The 12987-nt window shown below is 48.1% G+C and overlaps 5 protein-coding genes; 2 read left to right on the top strand and 3 right to left on the bottom strand.

The window, feature by feature from the left end:
- Positions 1-3616: 3616 nt before the first annotated feature.
- GSTUM_00011711001 (uncharacterized protein) lies at positions 3617-4950 on the bottom strand (the record flags this gene model as incomplete). XM_002842085.2 has 3 exons in its annotated part: positions 3617-4163; positions 4219-4695; positions 4770-4950. The coding sequence occupies 2 exons, from the start codon at positions 4948-4950 to the stop codon at positions 4223-4225; spliced, it is 654 nt and encodes a 217-aa protein (XP_002842131.1). The 3' UTR covers positions 3617-4163; positions 4219-4222.
- Positions 4951-6175: 1225 nt separating this feature from the next.
- Positions 6176-7134, top strand: GSTUM_00011710001 (uncharacterized protein). XM_002842084.2 has 2 exons: positions 6176-6542; positions 6607-7134. Exons 1-2 carry the CDS (start codon positions 6217-6219, stop codon positions 7055-7057), a joined length of 777 nt encoding a protein of 258 aa, XP_002842130.1. The 5' UTR covers positions 6176-6216; the 3' UTR covers positions 7058-7134.
- A 7-nt stretch (positions 7135-7141) lies between these two features.
- Positions 7142-9519, bottom strand: GSTUM_00011709001 (uncharacterized protein). XM_002842083.2 has 6 exons: positions 8973-9519; positions 8860-8898; positions 8655-8806; positions 8435-8530; positions 8273-8350; positions 7142-8207 (listed from the first exon to the last, which is right to left on the bottom strand). Exons 1-6 carry the CDS (start codon positions 9033-9035, stop codon positions 7460-7462), a joined length of 1176 nt encoding a protein of 391 aa, XP_002842129.1. The 5' UTR covers positions 9036-9519; the 3' UTR covers positions 7142-7459.
- Positions 9520-9747: 228 nt separating this feature from the next.
- GSTUM_00011708001 (uncharacterized protein) lies at positions 9748-11362 on the top strand (the record flags this gene model as incomplete). Its single annotated transcript, XM_002842082.1, has 3 exons — positions 9748-9930; positions 10031-11158; positions 11234-11362. The coding sequence occupies 3 exons, from the start codon at positions 9748-9750 to the stop codon at positions 11360-11362; spliced, it is 1440 nt and encodes a 479-aa protein (XP_002842128.1).
- A 63-nt stretch (positions 11363-11425) lies between these two features.
- On the bottom strand, positions 11426-12106 carry GSTUM_00011707001 (uncharacterized protein). XM_002842081.2 has 2 exons: positions 11808-12106; positions 11426-11713 (listed from the first exon to the last, which is right to left on the bottom strand). The coding sequence occupies exons 1-2, from the start codon at positions 12015-12017 to the stop codon at positions 11624-11626; spliced, it is 300 nt and encodes a 99-aa protein (XP_002842127.1). The 5' UTR covers positions 12018-12106; the 3' UTR covers positions 11426-11623.
- Positions 12107-12987: the final 881 nt, after the last annotated feature.

Here is a 12987-nt window from a genome sequence, read left to right as displayed (position 1 = left end):
TCATGAACTGGTAATGTCTTCAGGAGTTGTCGTAGATACAATCTTCCTAGAGGCAATTCTACCTGATTGACAGATAGTTCCTGAGTCGGCAACTCCCAGTTGTGCTAAGTATATGGGCTTTGGTCATTGTTGAGTATTGGTGATAATTTCCACAACTATAATGCATTTACTGACCTAGTTGTAATACTCTAAGAAGTCCATTGGCTGCTTCAGTAGTGCTTTCTAAGAGTTCTAAACTCTTTTAATTATCATACAGTGGATGAGAATGTGTTGACTCTTCATAGAGATCACTTAATCTTTAATATCTGTACTTTGTACAAAACCATCCTGTTACTTATGCCCTATTCCACAAATGTCCCATACTTGAAGCCTAGGAATACTCTAGAAGTTAACAGATTTGCTCTATGCCACTTTTCAGACCTAGCCGAATGTCCCCTCCCATAAATCCTGCGAACAGGATCCAATTGGTCAGATGGTAGTAATGTTTATAGTAGTATTCTGACACCTTTTTTGTAGTATTAAAGTCATAGGAGACAACTAACCTTGATATGTATAATGACCTGTAGGGCTCATAAGAGTACCAGAGGAGGGTGTTGGAAACTAGAGATTCCGATTCCAAGTAGGATTACCCTACTTAGGGTTGTTCCTAGTTATCAGATCCCAGTACTTCTAACAACTAGGCAGTTAACTTGCTGTATTTGTCATAAACCGTAAACTAACTTGATGAAATCTTAGAAACTGTCGAAACTATATATTTGAGAAGTAAAATAAGGTTTGGGCTTTCTGTGAATAGTGCTGAAGAAAATGCTCCTTAGTGACTCACCTGAACCAGTCCATCTTACTATCCCTACTGACATCTGCCAATACCAAAACCTTTCGTAATATGCCTGCTCTAACACCTCTCACTTTCACTATCTTCCTCCTCCCAGAAACCTGTACTACTCTCGAATAAGTCTTTCAAACTTTCCCTCCTGTTTCTCCATCCTCCACCATAATAGGTTGGCCTTTAGTACCCCAAATCTCTTTACTCTTTCTCTTCTTGTCAGTTTCCAGAGCTGTGTAGAACCTGTCCTGATACTTAGTGTTACTCAGTATGATAGGACTTTTAGCTCATAGCTAACTTTGTATGATTTGTAGGGATATTCCACATGTTGTAGGGCTACTTGAAGACTTTCAACCAGCTGCTTGCGTTTTGGACCTGGTTTTTTTTTTAACTCCAGTATAAAATCTCTCTGCTGACAAGGCTGCGAGAATTGGGTGAACTGGAATACATCTGGTGGGCATTGGAGTCATGGCTTGAAAGAGAAGAAATTAGAATATGGTATAAAAATGCCATAAGAAATAGGAATTGGTATTTTTTTTCTTCTCAGGTCTACACAGTATATTTACATTCACTTCAAGAATTAAGGTTCGTGATTGTAGGTCAAAGCTTAAGATTCATTGTCCAAGGCGCCTCTAAAGGGGTTGTTTCTCCATCCTTAGCTCATTTCCAGGACATATACTTTAATACAACCTCTTAATACCGGGTCCAATTATTTGAGTTCTTACAGTAGTACCTGATACAGTCAACTGTATGATTGCATCAGGAAATAAGACCTACCCGTCAGATACAGGACTGTTTTTTCCTGATAAACAAATCCCATATAATTCACATCCTTAAGATTCTTCTGCAACTTTAGAAAATCTTGGAACAGAAAAACAATCAACTTCCATTTCAGGAGACAGGTGCCACTATATCAATATCCATGCATATCACACAGCAAAATATAATCCATGAATTATGGGAATCAAGTTACATTATTGACTACTAGACATTTCAGAGACTAAAAGAGCAACAGTCATAAACCTAAAATAATACTTAGTACATGCATGAACCTTATATCTGTAGTCACATTTATGATACGAATAATGGATAAATAGGAATACTATCTATCCGCTCTCTATTCCCTTCCCTCCCCTTCTGACCCTCACACTGCTCACCCAATCTTTGTAATCATGCTCCGTCACTCGACGACATTATTAACATAGTCCGCCCAACCCGTGCACCGGACCAATACTAACACACCGGTCAGCCGCAATCCAGCCGCTTCCGTCCGCCGGAAAACGAAAGTGACCCAAAAACCGACTACGCCTCTGGATGGATAGATAGTGAAAGGAGTTGTTTTCATATCTTTCTGCTACACCGAAGGAAGTGAAATGAGAAGGGAAGACGGAGAGGGGAGGCGGGGGGGGGAGCGGACGGCGTTCCGCTAAAATTAAATATTCGTAACTCCAAACGCCGATTTTTGGTCCATATTTTGGATAGGATGAAGGAAGGAATGGAAGAGGTAACGAAATGGGAGAAGTGACGGTCATGGTGAAGAAATGATGTAACAGCGATTTATATATAAACAGTTATAAGGAAATCTAGGATTTGAGTCATTAGGTTTTTCTTTTCCTTTTGCTTGTGGGTTGTTTCGCGGTTCAGAAGATGATATATGAGGAGGAACCAAGGAAGTGGAGGGGAGTGGGGGAGTGAGGGGTATTTTTTGCTTTTTCTGAAGAAAACTTTTGCTTCCCTCTCCTATATTTCATATAGGAATACTTCGCATATGCAGTTTGCGCACCTACCAGTCGTGTCTGCTGTGGTCGCTGAGGGGGCCCCTGTCGGGGTATTGGCCGCACATATGCTTGAGCATGAGCTTCTTGCCGTTTGGCCTGACCCTGAGCCTGGATCTGCTTGATCTGCGCACTGTAATCGATGCACTTGATTGGTTTCCCATCCTCATCCCACATAAGTGCCCTAGCCTTCTCCCAGAGCACCATGATGCCCACGAACATATCCTTGTTGAAGCCGATCTTGCGACACGCAGAGGTGTAAAGGTACTGCAGTGGGATGTCTATTCCATCGCGGAACTTGTTTTCCAGGTTTATGGAGCCCTTGAGGACTCGGAGGGGCATTGATGGGGGCATCCAGGTTGATGGTGGTAAGTCGGTGTAGCGTTTTTCACTAACGGCTTTCGCGAGGGATTGGTAAATTTGCTCTATGTCTATCATTTTTCCTCCTTTAGTACCGACGACAGCTTGCATTGGGGTTTTGGAGCTCGGACGGCCGCCGTATGCAACCGCTCGGACACCGTGTTCGTGGAGGCCTTCTACGAAAGATGCACAGGCTGAGGCACAAATTCCGTTGCTTATCTATGGGTTTTTAGCGAGTTTCCTCCAGACACCTGGTTAGACAAGCACTTACCACAATGATATTTTCCGTTTCAAACGGTTGAGGGCCGGTACGCCTTAGGCCAATACTCGAGGCCTCCCGCGCATATTGTTCAAAGTCCTGTTTCCACTTCGGAGAGTACCATCCTCCGTCGCGAAATATCGGGCCCAGCCACTGCTCCTTGCTCTTGAAGTCTTGCATATTCTCATCCCTGTAATAGTCCATATATCGCCCGTGGTCAATATTCTGAACGAGCGCCCAGGTAGTTGGTGACCAGCGGATGTTCATGCTACTGAATTTCTGCTTTCCTTGGAACAACTGGCTTAGGACATCATATGGAAGAACAGCTTGCCCTCCACCATTGTGGGATACTTCAATCATGAGCCGTTTAACACCATCCTGCCTGAGTAAAACGAGCTCTTTCCTGATAAAGGTTTGGAAATCTTTGCTGAACTCTTTAAACCTGTCCCGGTTTTGCTCCCTGAACGTACCGAAACGGATAATTGCCGTCTCAGGATCACTTCGTAGGATGAACGACTCCACGACAAACTCTGGACCACTAGCCCCGGCAGGCGGATAACCACTGGGTCTTTCTACCACAACCGTCTCTTATCTCTTTTGAATGCTTATCGATCGCCCCTCGAGCACAGGCGCAGATTTATCTACCAACTTCTCTCCCAATCTCGTGACTTCGGATCTTTTCGGGATCTCCGGTGGTGATTGTGTCACAACCATCTTCTCCATCTCGGTTGTGTTGAGGAAGCAGAGCTTTTCCAAACTTTCCACATTATTGAACCTAAACTTCCCGTCCGTAACCATCTGGCTCGTAAACTGGACCGTCCAAGCAACATTCCTCCTCGTCCCGTTCGCCCACTGGATTGACAACTCCTCTCCATTCCACATCTGCCTCTTCGCAAACATCCCACAGGATAGCCCAGTTGGAACCGTGAACTCCATCTGCTTGACCCTCGAATCCGGGTCAACGTATGCGAACGACTCCATGGACGTCTGTGTGTACTGACCGAGCTACTCCAGGGCTGGCTGGTCGTTGATCATGACAATCTTGTCCCCCAGCTTGGCTGCCTGCCAGTTCTTCATGTTCCAGTCTTTCTTAACGGTCCACGCCTCCCACACTTTCTTGCCTTTCACTTCCTCCTCAAATAGAACGATGGGGTAAGCGTGGACCCAGTAGTATCCATGCATACACATCGTGTTAAGTGATGTGTGTCCGTCGCGATATCTATTGAAGAGTACCATGAGGTCGTACTCGAATGACCAATGGTTTCGGTATGCTCTGCTATTGACCTTTGCCTCCATCATGTCGAGCGTAGCGTTGAGGCTAAACGGGGGAAGTTCTAGTTCCGGCGGTGGGATTTCATGATATCCGGTTGACGACTCGAGATCAAAAATAACTCGGAAAGCACTGATTATCTGTCGACCGAAAGGCTCGTTGAAGGGAACCGCCAGGATACATTTTCTCCAATCCATGCCCGTTGTACCTATTTATATCATGTACTTTTAGCACGGTTTGGTCGAAACTGATGATGGTGAAGGAAGGGAAAGAGACACCTACGTCCGTAGTTCTGAGTAAAGTAAGTACACGGGTCTTGTTCCTGTGTACTCCTCTTTTCAAATGGTAATATTGGAGCAGGTTCAACGTAAACACCACCCTCACCATCTACCTCATGCCCAACAGCAAGGCCATCGGCAGACGCCGAGAAAACCAAAGTAACCACGACTGCCGAAGTGGCCATGGACGGGAACCGCATTCTCTCGAGTTCAAACTTCCCCCCTTCTTAGAAACAGTACTCTTAAGAGAAAAAAAAAGGAAAGGAAAAGAAAAGACAAACACAAACAACCCCACCCCGAGTGAAAGCAAACGCACCAGTGGGAGTTAAAAAAGTGTAGTATATAAGAAGCAGAGGAGGGTGAGAAGCAAGAAAATGGGGCAAAGGGGGAATGAAAGAAGGGGGGGACTATAGCTGGACTCAAAAGCTCTAAGAACTCCATATGCGTGGAGGCAGAATCAAAGATCCTTATGAACAGGTTTCGCTTGACTTCCCACCACCCCACGATGAATTCCTCTCCGGTAGACCTTATATCTCTACCGAAGGCAAGCAGGTAGATGCATGATCAAATTAAGATCTCCCACCCATCCCATGATATGATACCCCACCCACCAATACCAGTTCCCCAGCACAGTACATCATATCCCATCCCACTCGTCCCATTATCCCACCCCCACCCCGCAACTTTTTTCTCCCCCCGTTCCCCCATCTCAAATCCCCAATGTGCAGATTCGACATCGTTTATAGATACCCCATCACCGAGCCCAGCAGAGTATAAATGGTGGAATGCGGCATCGGATTAAAAGCAGCTTAGTATCCCGGTCATGCTAACAGTACAATGCTGGTTTGCTCCGATTAGGAATTTCCGACACGGGAGGTACTGTATGGTGCGGTTTTCTTTCCTAAAATATATTTGCCATTTCCACCGGAGATTTTGTTACTTATACAGCACTGTACACCGGTAAGCAATCAGCCAGCTTAACGTGGAGCAAAATGACAAAACGGCGGGAGAGGAAGTCAGAGCGTAGGAATGTGCTGCGGCTGCGAATATTTGAGAATTGAATACGTGTCTGATCCTGCTCTTTTGATACTATGATACAAGTATTGTGTACCTATCATAGTATGGTATCAAACTCACTGCCAGTATCATAGCAGGCTAGCAGCAAACAAGTCTGGTGGTGAACAGCGTTGCGGAGGTCTTTTCTTTTGGGGGGGTTAGGTTTAAGTTACTGCTGTGCTTGTATCATATTGCACCGGTAGTAGCCCACAGTAGACGTGCAGTATTATTGTGCTGCAATGCATTGAGCTAAACCCAATCCCGCCAAGCGCTAACCACCCAACCATCACCAAAAGCTCCATACTCGTCGTACCTACCAGCCTCCCTTCCTCCCATCTTTAACTCGATCCATTACTAACAAGCACTCCACAATCACGACAATAACGAACAAAATAATGTCCTCTCCCCCCTCCGTATCCTCCCCACCATTCTACCCCCCAGGCTCCCACAAACGCAGAATCTCGATAACCGGCTCCTCTTTACCACCGCCCGCCGCCAAAAAGCCCAAGATCCCTGCACCCCGGAAGCTCTCGACCTTCGCGCAGCCTTCATTGCACCCACTCCGCCAGACCTCCTTCCCACCAGACCCGCCGCCACCCGGCGCGAAGGAGGACGAAGAAGACGACGATGCGCGGGAGGATGATTACGGAACTTCCACCGTTCTGGCGGAGGGCGCTGCCGGGAATTTCGGAGGGGAGGATGACGAGAAGATCAAGCTCTCGTGAGGGACCCCCCTTCTGTTGGATCACACTTTGGGGGTAGAAGGTTTTAATGTAGTGCTATAGTGTCCTCCTAGACTCCTTCGACAGCCAGCAAACACAACGCTATGAAGCCTTCCGGCGCGCGAATCTTAACAAAGCCGCCGTCAAAAAGCTTGCCAATCAGGTCCTCTCGCAGAGCGTCACGGCTGGGGTTGGTACGGCGATCTGCGGGTTTTCAAAGGTTTTTACGGGAGAGATTGTGGAGCTTGCGCTGAAGGTCCAAAAGGAGTGGGCAGATGCGGACGTTGAAGGAGAGGGGATTGAGAATATTCGGAAGAGGACAAAGTCGGATGGCAGTCTTGGCCCTCTGCTTCCCGATCACTTGAGGGAGGCCGCGAGAAGGTACAGGCTTGAACTCCGTGGGGCTGTTGGTTTTAGAGGGTCTATTGGGGGTGGATGCGGAAATGCCCTTGGCGCTGGCCCGGGAGCAGGTGGCGAGGGTGCTATCGGGGGTGTTGGCAGATTGTTTAGATGAGTTTCCTACAGCATCACGTTTTCCCTAGGGAGTTGGGTTTGCTTTTTACTTTTTTTGCTCTCTGGGTCACTTTACCCAAGTAGATGTGTTATGGTATTCTTAATATTCGTGCTTGGTATTTTAGTATACATTTCTGCAAACTCCACGAGTTCTTTTGATGACGCATTTAACGTGAAATTTTGACGCTTCCTCCCATTCCCATTTAGACCGATAATAATAACATATACCGCTGGGGCAGACAAGGTCGAAAGAAAGCCAAAGCGCCATTTCACAGCCAATGTTTTTCCCATTGAGAAAACCTTAAAGAGCAGAACAAGAAATACGAGCAAGGGGTCGTGAGAACATTACAAAGTCCATTTAATTCACCGCCGTTTTTTGTCCATGTAAAAAGAACTAGGAAATCTATGCCCACTTCTGCACAACAACCGCATTAATCAAACCCGCATCCTTAATTGTCTGTTCCATATCCCTCAACTCCTTAGTGGGGAAAGTTGTCTGCAAGAGGTAGCTCCTGGTTCTGCTCTCCAGACTTGCGCCGTTGACAAAGCCATAGACATCCCCGACGGTATGGCTATGATTGAATCTGCTCCTCAACCTCGTTCCATCGCTCAGCCGAATCTGCAAGGTAGTATGAGGTGCAGAATCATCCACATCAACAGCGGGCGCCGGGACCGGAGCAGATGCTGGGGGAGCAGCAGGGGGGGTGTTGGCCGGAGGGGGCGCCATGGAAGAGGACAATGCACTGGGGGTAGGAGAACCAAGCCTCTGCCCTGTACCACTAAAAGGAGCCGGCTTCTTCTTTGTTGGAACGTAGTCCTCATCAATACGTCTGAAAACATTGACATCAGCTGGCTGGCCCGGCTCAACATTCATCAAACTTAATGGCGCACGTCCATTCTGGATGGCACGGAGAACATCCTGATTTGCAGGATCATCGTAACGCATCAATGGCCCATCTTCAACACTAAAACCATCGCGCCAGAAGGTGAGGGAGCGGGTAACGGTAGGAATTTGGGTACGGCGTATTGCAGCATCAGGGTCGGGGATTTCAACAGACTCAGTGTCATCGCTTCCCAAAGTACGACCAGTGCCGCTAAAACGTGGGCGAGACGGACCGGCTTCCTCATCCTGTGGGCGTGATGGACCTCCTCTATTCATAATTAGCGCAACCCCCAGAGAGAAGTTTATGTGTCGTGGGAAGCTAGAAATACACACTCCGCTGCACGCTTGAGTATATCCTGAATAATATGCCCCTTATTACGAGGATCGCCGGGATTCTGAACAGCTAGGCCACTATGGTTACACAGAGATCCATATTAGTTCATGTAGTGGGGCAGCAAGTGGAGTGGAAAGGAACCCCTTCCCCCCCACACTTACGATTTTTCGCCTCCAGCAAACAAGTCCTGGTTCTCATCATCGGAGTTTTCATCCTCTTCGCCATCTTTGCCCTTCAAATCTCCAAGAGTAGCAAACCTAGAATATCTCATCAGATTAGAATGAAAGTCCCCCATATCCCCCCGCAATAGCTCACAGCCGAGGTAGGCGAAAGGGCAAACACCCTATCCCCCACAAAAGAAATGGACAAAGCTTCACATACCTGGATTTGGAGCTCGAGGCGGTGGCACCTCCCGGTGCTTGTCTGGGCGGATCGTAATGAGCCTCGCTTCCGTCCGAGTCAGAGTCGAGATGATGATGGGAAACTCCAGTAATATCGTCTTCGTTGGCTTCGAAAAACTGTGCGGTCGCAGACTGCATGCCCAGTTAGATTTGTTCCAACAAGGGAAGGAAAAAGCAATGTTTACCTCAATATCCCAATTTGAAGCTTCGAGTAAATGACGAGCCTTGCAGATCAAGTCGGTTAGCAAACACAGGGTCCAGGACACAGTAAACGTCTAGAGTAGGTAATGTGGCAAACCTGTTGAGGATCGGAACCCGTGACGGTGCAAAAGTTCTGAATCAAAGAGTCTTGATCAGACATGGTGAAGGAGCTTTGAATGGATACTTTGAAAGAAAACTTTCCCGGCTGTCCGTTCCCCAAGTCGAGTAGTGATGGAACTGTTTGATGGAACTAGATGGAAGGTTGTGGAGCGCGATGGCTGGTTGCTTAGGTGTCGAAGCAGAAGAGAGGGATGCAGGATGGAGGGGTCGAGTTACTACCGGTATCATACTATCTTAGGACACTCGCAGGCCGGCATGAGCCAACATTAATAGATGAAGGTGCCTAGTAAATATTGTGAGTGAGGGCTTGAGGCACAACCCCCATTACAGCCAACAAATCGGAGATCTTGGTGGCAGGCCTAGGTGGGATTTCTGCTGTCTTAGGTGTAAGAAAGTGATAAATTTCTACTTCCCAGCTTTTGTCCACCTTGCCTTTAAACGCAGGGAGTGATTTAGAAGCAAGCAAATTGCAGCGCAATAGGCGTCGGCGGGCAGGTAAAACCCGTTGGTCATTCACCTCAGACACTGCTTAGTCTAAGAAATGCATAGGAAGCCGTGGACGACGCTGTGGAGAGGGTCAAACATATCTAGCCCAAACAGGAGTGCCATGCATCGCGGGGGATTTGTACGTCTTGGCAATTTCTTACCGGTCTGGTGAATCCGCAGGATGACGGTGCATTCCCGCACCCATTGTTTACCATATCACAATCTAGGAAAGTTTGGAAAGAAAGAAGGCGGCTTTGAGGCTACTGATGGGCCCTGCCTATCTCCCACTCAACACCAATCATCGTGGGGAATTATACCATTATACCATACACGCTACCATCTATGCAAAGAGAGAGACAATGCTGGCCTCGAAATTAATATTGAGGTCTTCCTCCTCAGCCGCCTCAATTTCTCTCCGCCGAATTTCACAACCTGCATCTTCGAGAAAGGTATCATAGACATCCCCCTCCAACCCCAACTCCAATCGTGCCAATTCAATGCAGACAAACATGCAACTAATCTTTTTCAATCAAAATAAAATAAAAATAGATCTCCTCCTTCGTATTCCCAAGAGCCTCCCGTCTCCCACAACCTCTCCTCTCGAAGACTTTCCCGAAACTCGCCCCGCTCACGGCTCTTCGCTTCAGCTCAACCTCCGGCACGACTCCACCACTCTCTGAACCCACCTTCCTCCCAGATTACACACCAACAACCCAGTCCGTTTCGGCCCCTATCCCAACCTCCGAGCATATCGGGTTCCTCAAAGAATTCGGCTTAGACTATGGCTACGGATTCACAACCCTCGTCCAATCCCTTATTGAGCATGTCCACGTCTATGCCGGCACGCCCTGGTTCGCTACGATAATCCTCAGCGTAGGTGTACTTCGTTTGCTACAGTTCCCATTCTACCTGAAAATGTCCGACACGGCCGCGAAGATGAAAGAACTAAACCCCTTCGCCGTTCCCCTCACCAAGAAAATGCGGGACGCACAGATAGCGGGCGACACGCCAGGCATGGTGGCAGCGAGGACCGAGCTCGGGCAATTGTACAGCCGCTCGGGGGTCAAGCGCCGCTGGCTGTTTTTCCCAATCTCGCAGGTCCCGGTGTTCTACGGGTTCTACAAGAACCTCCGCGGTATGTCCGATATCCCAATTCCAGAACTGACGGAGGGCGGATTGAGTTGGTTTACGGACTTGTCCGTCGCGGATCCGTTCTACCTCCTCCCCATGGCCACTAGTGCCTCACTGTTCGCCCAGTTGTCCTTGGGAGGCGAAGCGGGCACCAACTTACAAACTGAGCAGATGAAGAAGGTTCTCCTGATTTTTCTGCCGTTGGTCACGTTTGTCTTTACCAGCCAGTGGCCGGCTGTCCTCACATTTTACTTCCTGTGCAATTCTCTGTTCTCGTTGGTTCAGACAATTGCACTGAAGAATGCGTGGGTGAGGGCAAAGTTTGGGTTGTATCCTATGCCAAATAAAGCCGTTCCGAATCCGTTCGAGGCACTGCCTTTTAAGACCATGCCGGCCCCGACATCCACTCTACCAGAGGTTAGACAGATTGGTGGAAAGGGCAGTTGGATGGACCGTATTACTGGTGGTAGTGGCAGCAGCAACACCGATGTAACAAAATCTGACAAAACTGAAGATGGCGGTTTCTTGGAAGGGATGTTCAACGGGGTATGTATGACAATAAATTCTCCCATCCCTTCTCTCCTGTTCAATGCATCATAAGAGCTGACAAAAGAAAAATAGGGCGGGGAAAAAGCAGCCCACAAAGCATACGAAGCAAAGCGCCAGGAAAGAATTGCCAAAGAACGAGACGCCAAATGGGAACTCCGCCTGAGGAAAAAACGTATGCAACACGAGCAAAACCAAGACTAGATATAATACCCCCCTAGACAATGCCCAAATTCCCAATTCACCCATCTCCCTCATTTCACCTCGTTCTCAATGTTCAATGTCCGCTCCATTCCGCAAAGTGTATATAACCTCCACTGCGCAAAAACAAACAAGCGAACTGACAAACAAGCGAACTGAAAAAGAGGAAGTTAAACTTCCATTCCCACCCCCGTATTTACACCCCCTCCCCCACATCCGCAATCATCCCATCCCTATTCCAAACCTGTAAGCTCCTCCAAAACCCTATCCTCTTCCCCGCCCCTTCACCTTCCGCCCCCGCTCATCCACCTTATCCTCAACCCCCGGTGCCGCAACACGACTAGATGGAAACACCTAGCACAAACACACACCTATTAGCCTCCCCACCATGCACATCGGCCTCTCCCACACAAATCAAAGAACCACATCAGTAAGGGAAAAAACAAACCCGAGTGCCCCCCCACCCCCATCGAAACGCAAGCTCGTGCGCAAACAGTTCCCCAAAGCCCAGCATAAGACCATTAATAAAGGGCAGCACAAGGTTTATCGCTGCGGTGCGGAGGAGTTTCTGGATCGTAGGCGGTTTGTAGAGTATTATGGGCGAGGAGGTGGTAGAGGAGGAAGGCTGGGGAGTGGCGGCGGTTGCTTCGGTCGACATTTTTCGGTTCAGTTGTTTGGTTGTGAAGCTGTGGTTGAGATAGATTTATGGTGGCGAGGTGGGGTGAGGTGAGGAAGGGAGGTGGATTGGGTCGGGTTAAGTAGTCGAGATGGTGGTTTGTTGGTAGAATACCTGGTCGGTCGGTTTGAGAGGGGTAGTAGGGTCAGTTTCGGGGTTACCCGGCGGTTGAGGTGGTGACGTGCTGGTATGCGTCATGGAAGCGCACTCGGGTATGTTCAGGTGACGGCAGTCTTGTGGAGGTTGTTTGTTAGCCCGGTAAATGCAAACATACCAAAGTCCGGGCTCTTGAGCCGCTATATCTCTAGATATCCCGGAACGCGGCTCTGGAGGAAAAAAAATTAAAACTCTCGAGCATAACTGAAGTGTAATATATATCGATCCCGGGCCTTTTATCCCTGGTCTCGACAGGTACCTTAAGGCAAAGGACATTCCACCGCACCGCTGTGAAGGAATGGAAAGGAGGAAAAGAAAGAAAAGACCCAGATGTTTCAATATGGGTGCCATTGCAGCAAATTTCCTTCCGGAGTCGGGGCTTTTTCCGCCCACAATTCCTGGGGCAACGGTAGCTGGGAAACCCACCCCAATTTCGACACCCCCCCGCAATTCTGGCCTCTGCCGAGCTACTGGACGACCTCTGTGAACGTTAAGGGTATCATAATTATGATATATCTTTTTTTTTTCGAGGAACCCAGATCATATATCGAAAGCGCAAGATTAACATGTATAATGATTTGTGAGAATTACCATTCATCACCCTCTAGCTAACTCGTGTACAGTACAGTAGTGACTCCCCGGGCGCTGGATCTGAATCTACGTACATTATCCGTGGGAAAACATCCTCAATAGGATTATGCCGAGGCAATCTCAGAAGCCATGCTTCTCATGATATGATACTTTAGTGAAAACCTGAAGGGCAGGCTTCAGTGGTGGAGAAGAGTCGGTACAGTAG

This window comes from Tuber melanosporum (assembly GCF_000151645.1).
Source record: "Tuber melanosporum whole genome shotgun sequence assembly, scaffold_9, strain Mel28".
NCBI lineage: Eukaryota > Fungi > Ascomycota > Pezizomycetes > Pezizales > Tuberaceae > Tuber > Tuber melanosporum.
Note: the sequence above shows the minus strand (reverse complement) of the source record. Positions and strands in the feature narration are given on the sequence as shown.

Bases quoted from the DNA above. Each gene is read 5' to 3' on its own strand.
- GSTUM_00011707001 (XM_002842081.2), bottom strand. From the start codon at position 12,017: ATGTCGACCGAAGCAACCGCCGCCACTCCCCAGCCTTCCTCCTCTACC. The intron at 11,714-11,807 runs GTTTGTTTTTTC...TGTTTGTGCTAG, and splicing joins GGGGGTGGGGGGGCACTCGG to GTGTTTCCATCTAGTCGTGT.
- GSTUM_00011709001 (XM_002842083.2), bottom strand. From the start codon at position 9,035: ATGTCTGATCAAGACTCTTTGATTCAGAACTTTTGCACCGTCACGGGT. The intron at 8,531-8,654 runs GTATGTGAAGCT...GAGATATTCTAG, and splicing joins GCCTCGAGCTCCAAATCCAG to GTTTGCTACTCTTGGAGATT. The intron at 8,208-8,272 runs GTGTGTATTTCT...AATTATGAATAG, and splicing joins ATACTCAAGCGTGCAGCGGA to AGGAGGTCCATCACGCCCAC.
- GSTUM_00011710001 (XM_002842084.2), top strand. From the start codon at position 6,217: ATGTCCTCTCCCCCCTCCGTATCCTCCCCACCATTCTACCCCCCAGGC. The intron at 6,543-6,606 runs GTGAGGGACCCC...GTAGTGCTATAG, and splicing joins GACGAGAAGATCAAGCTCTC to TGTCCTCCTAGACTCCTTCG.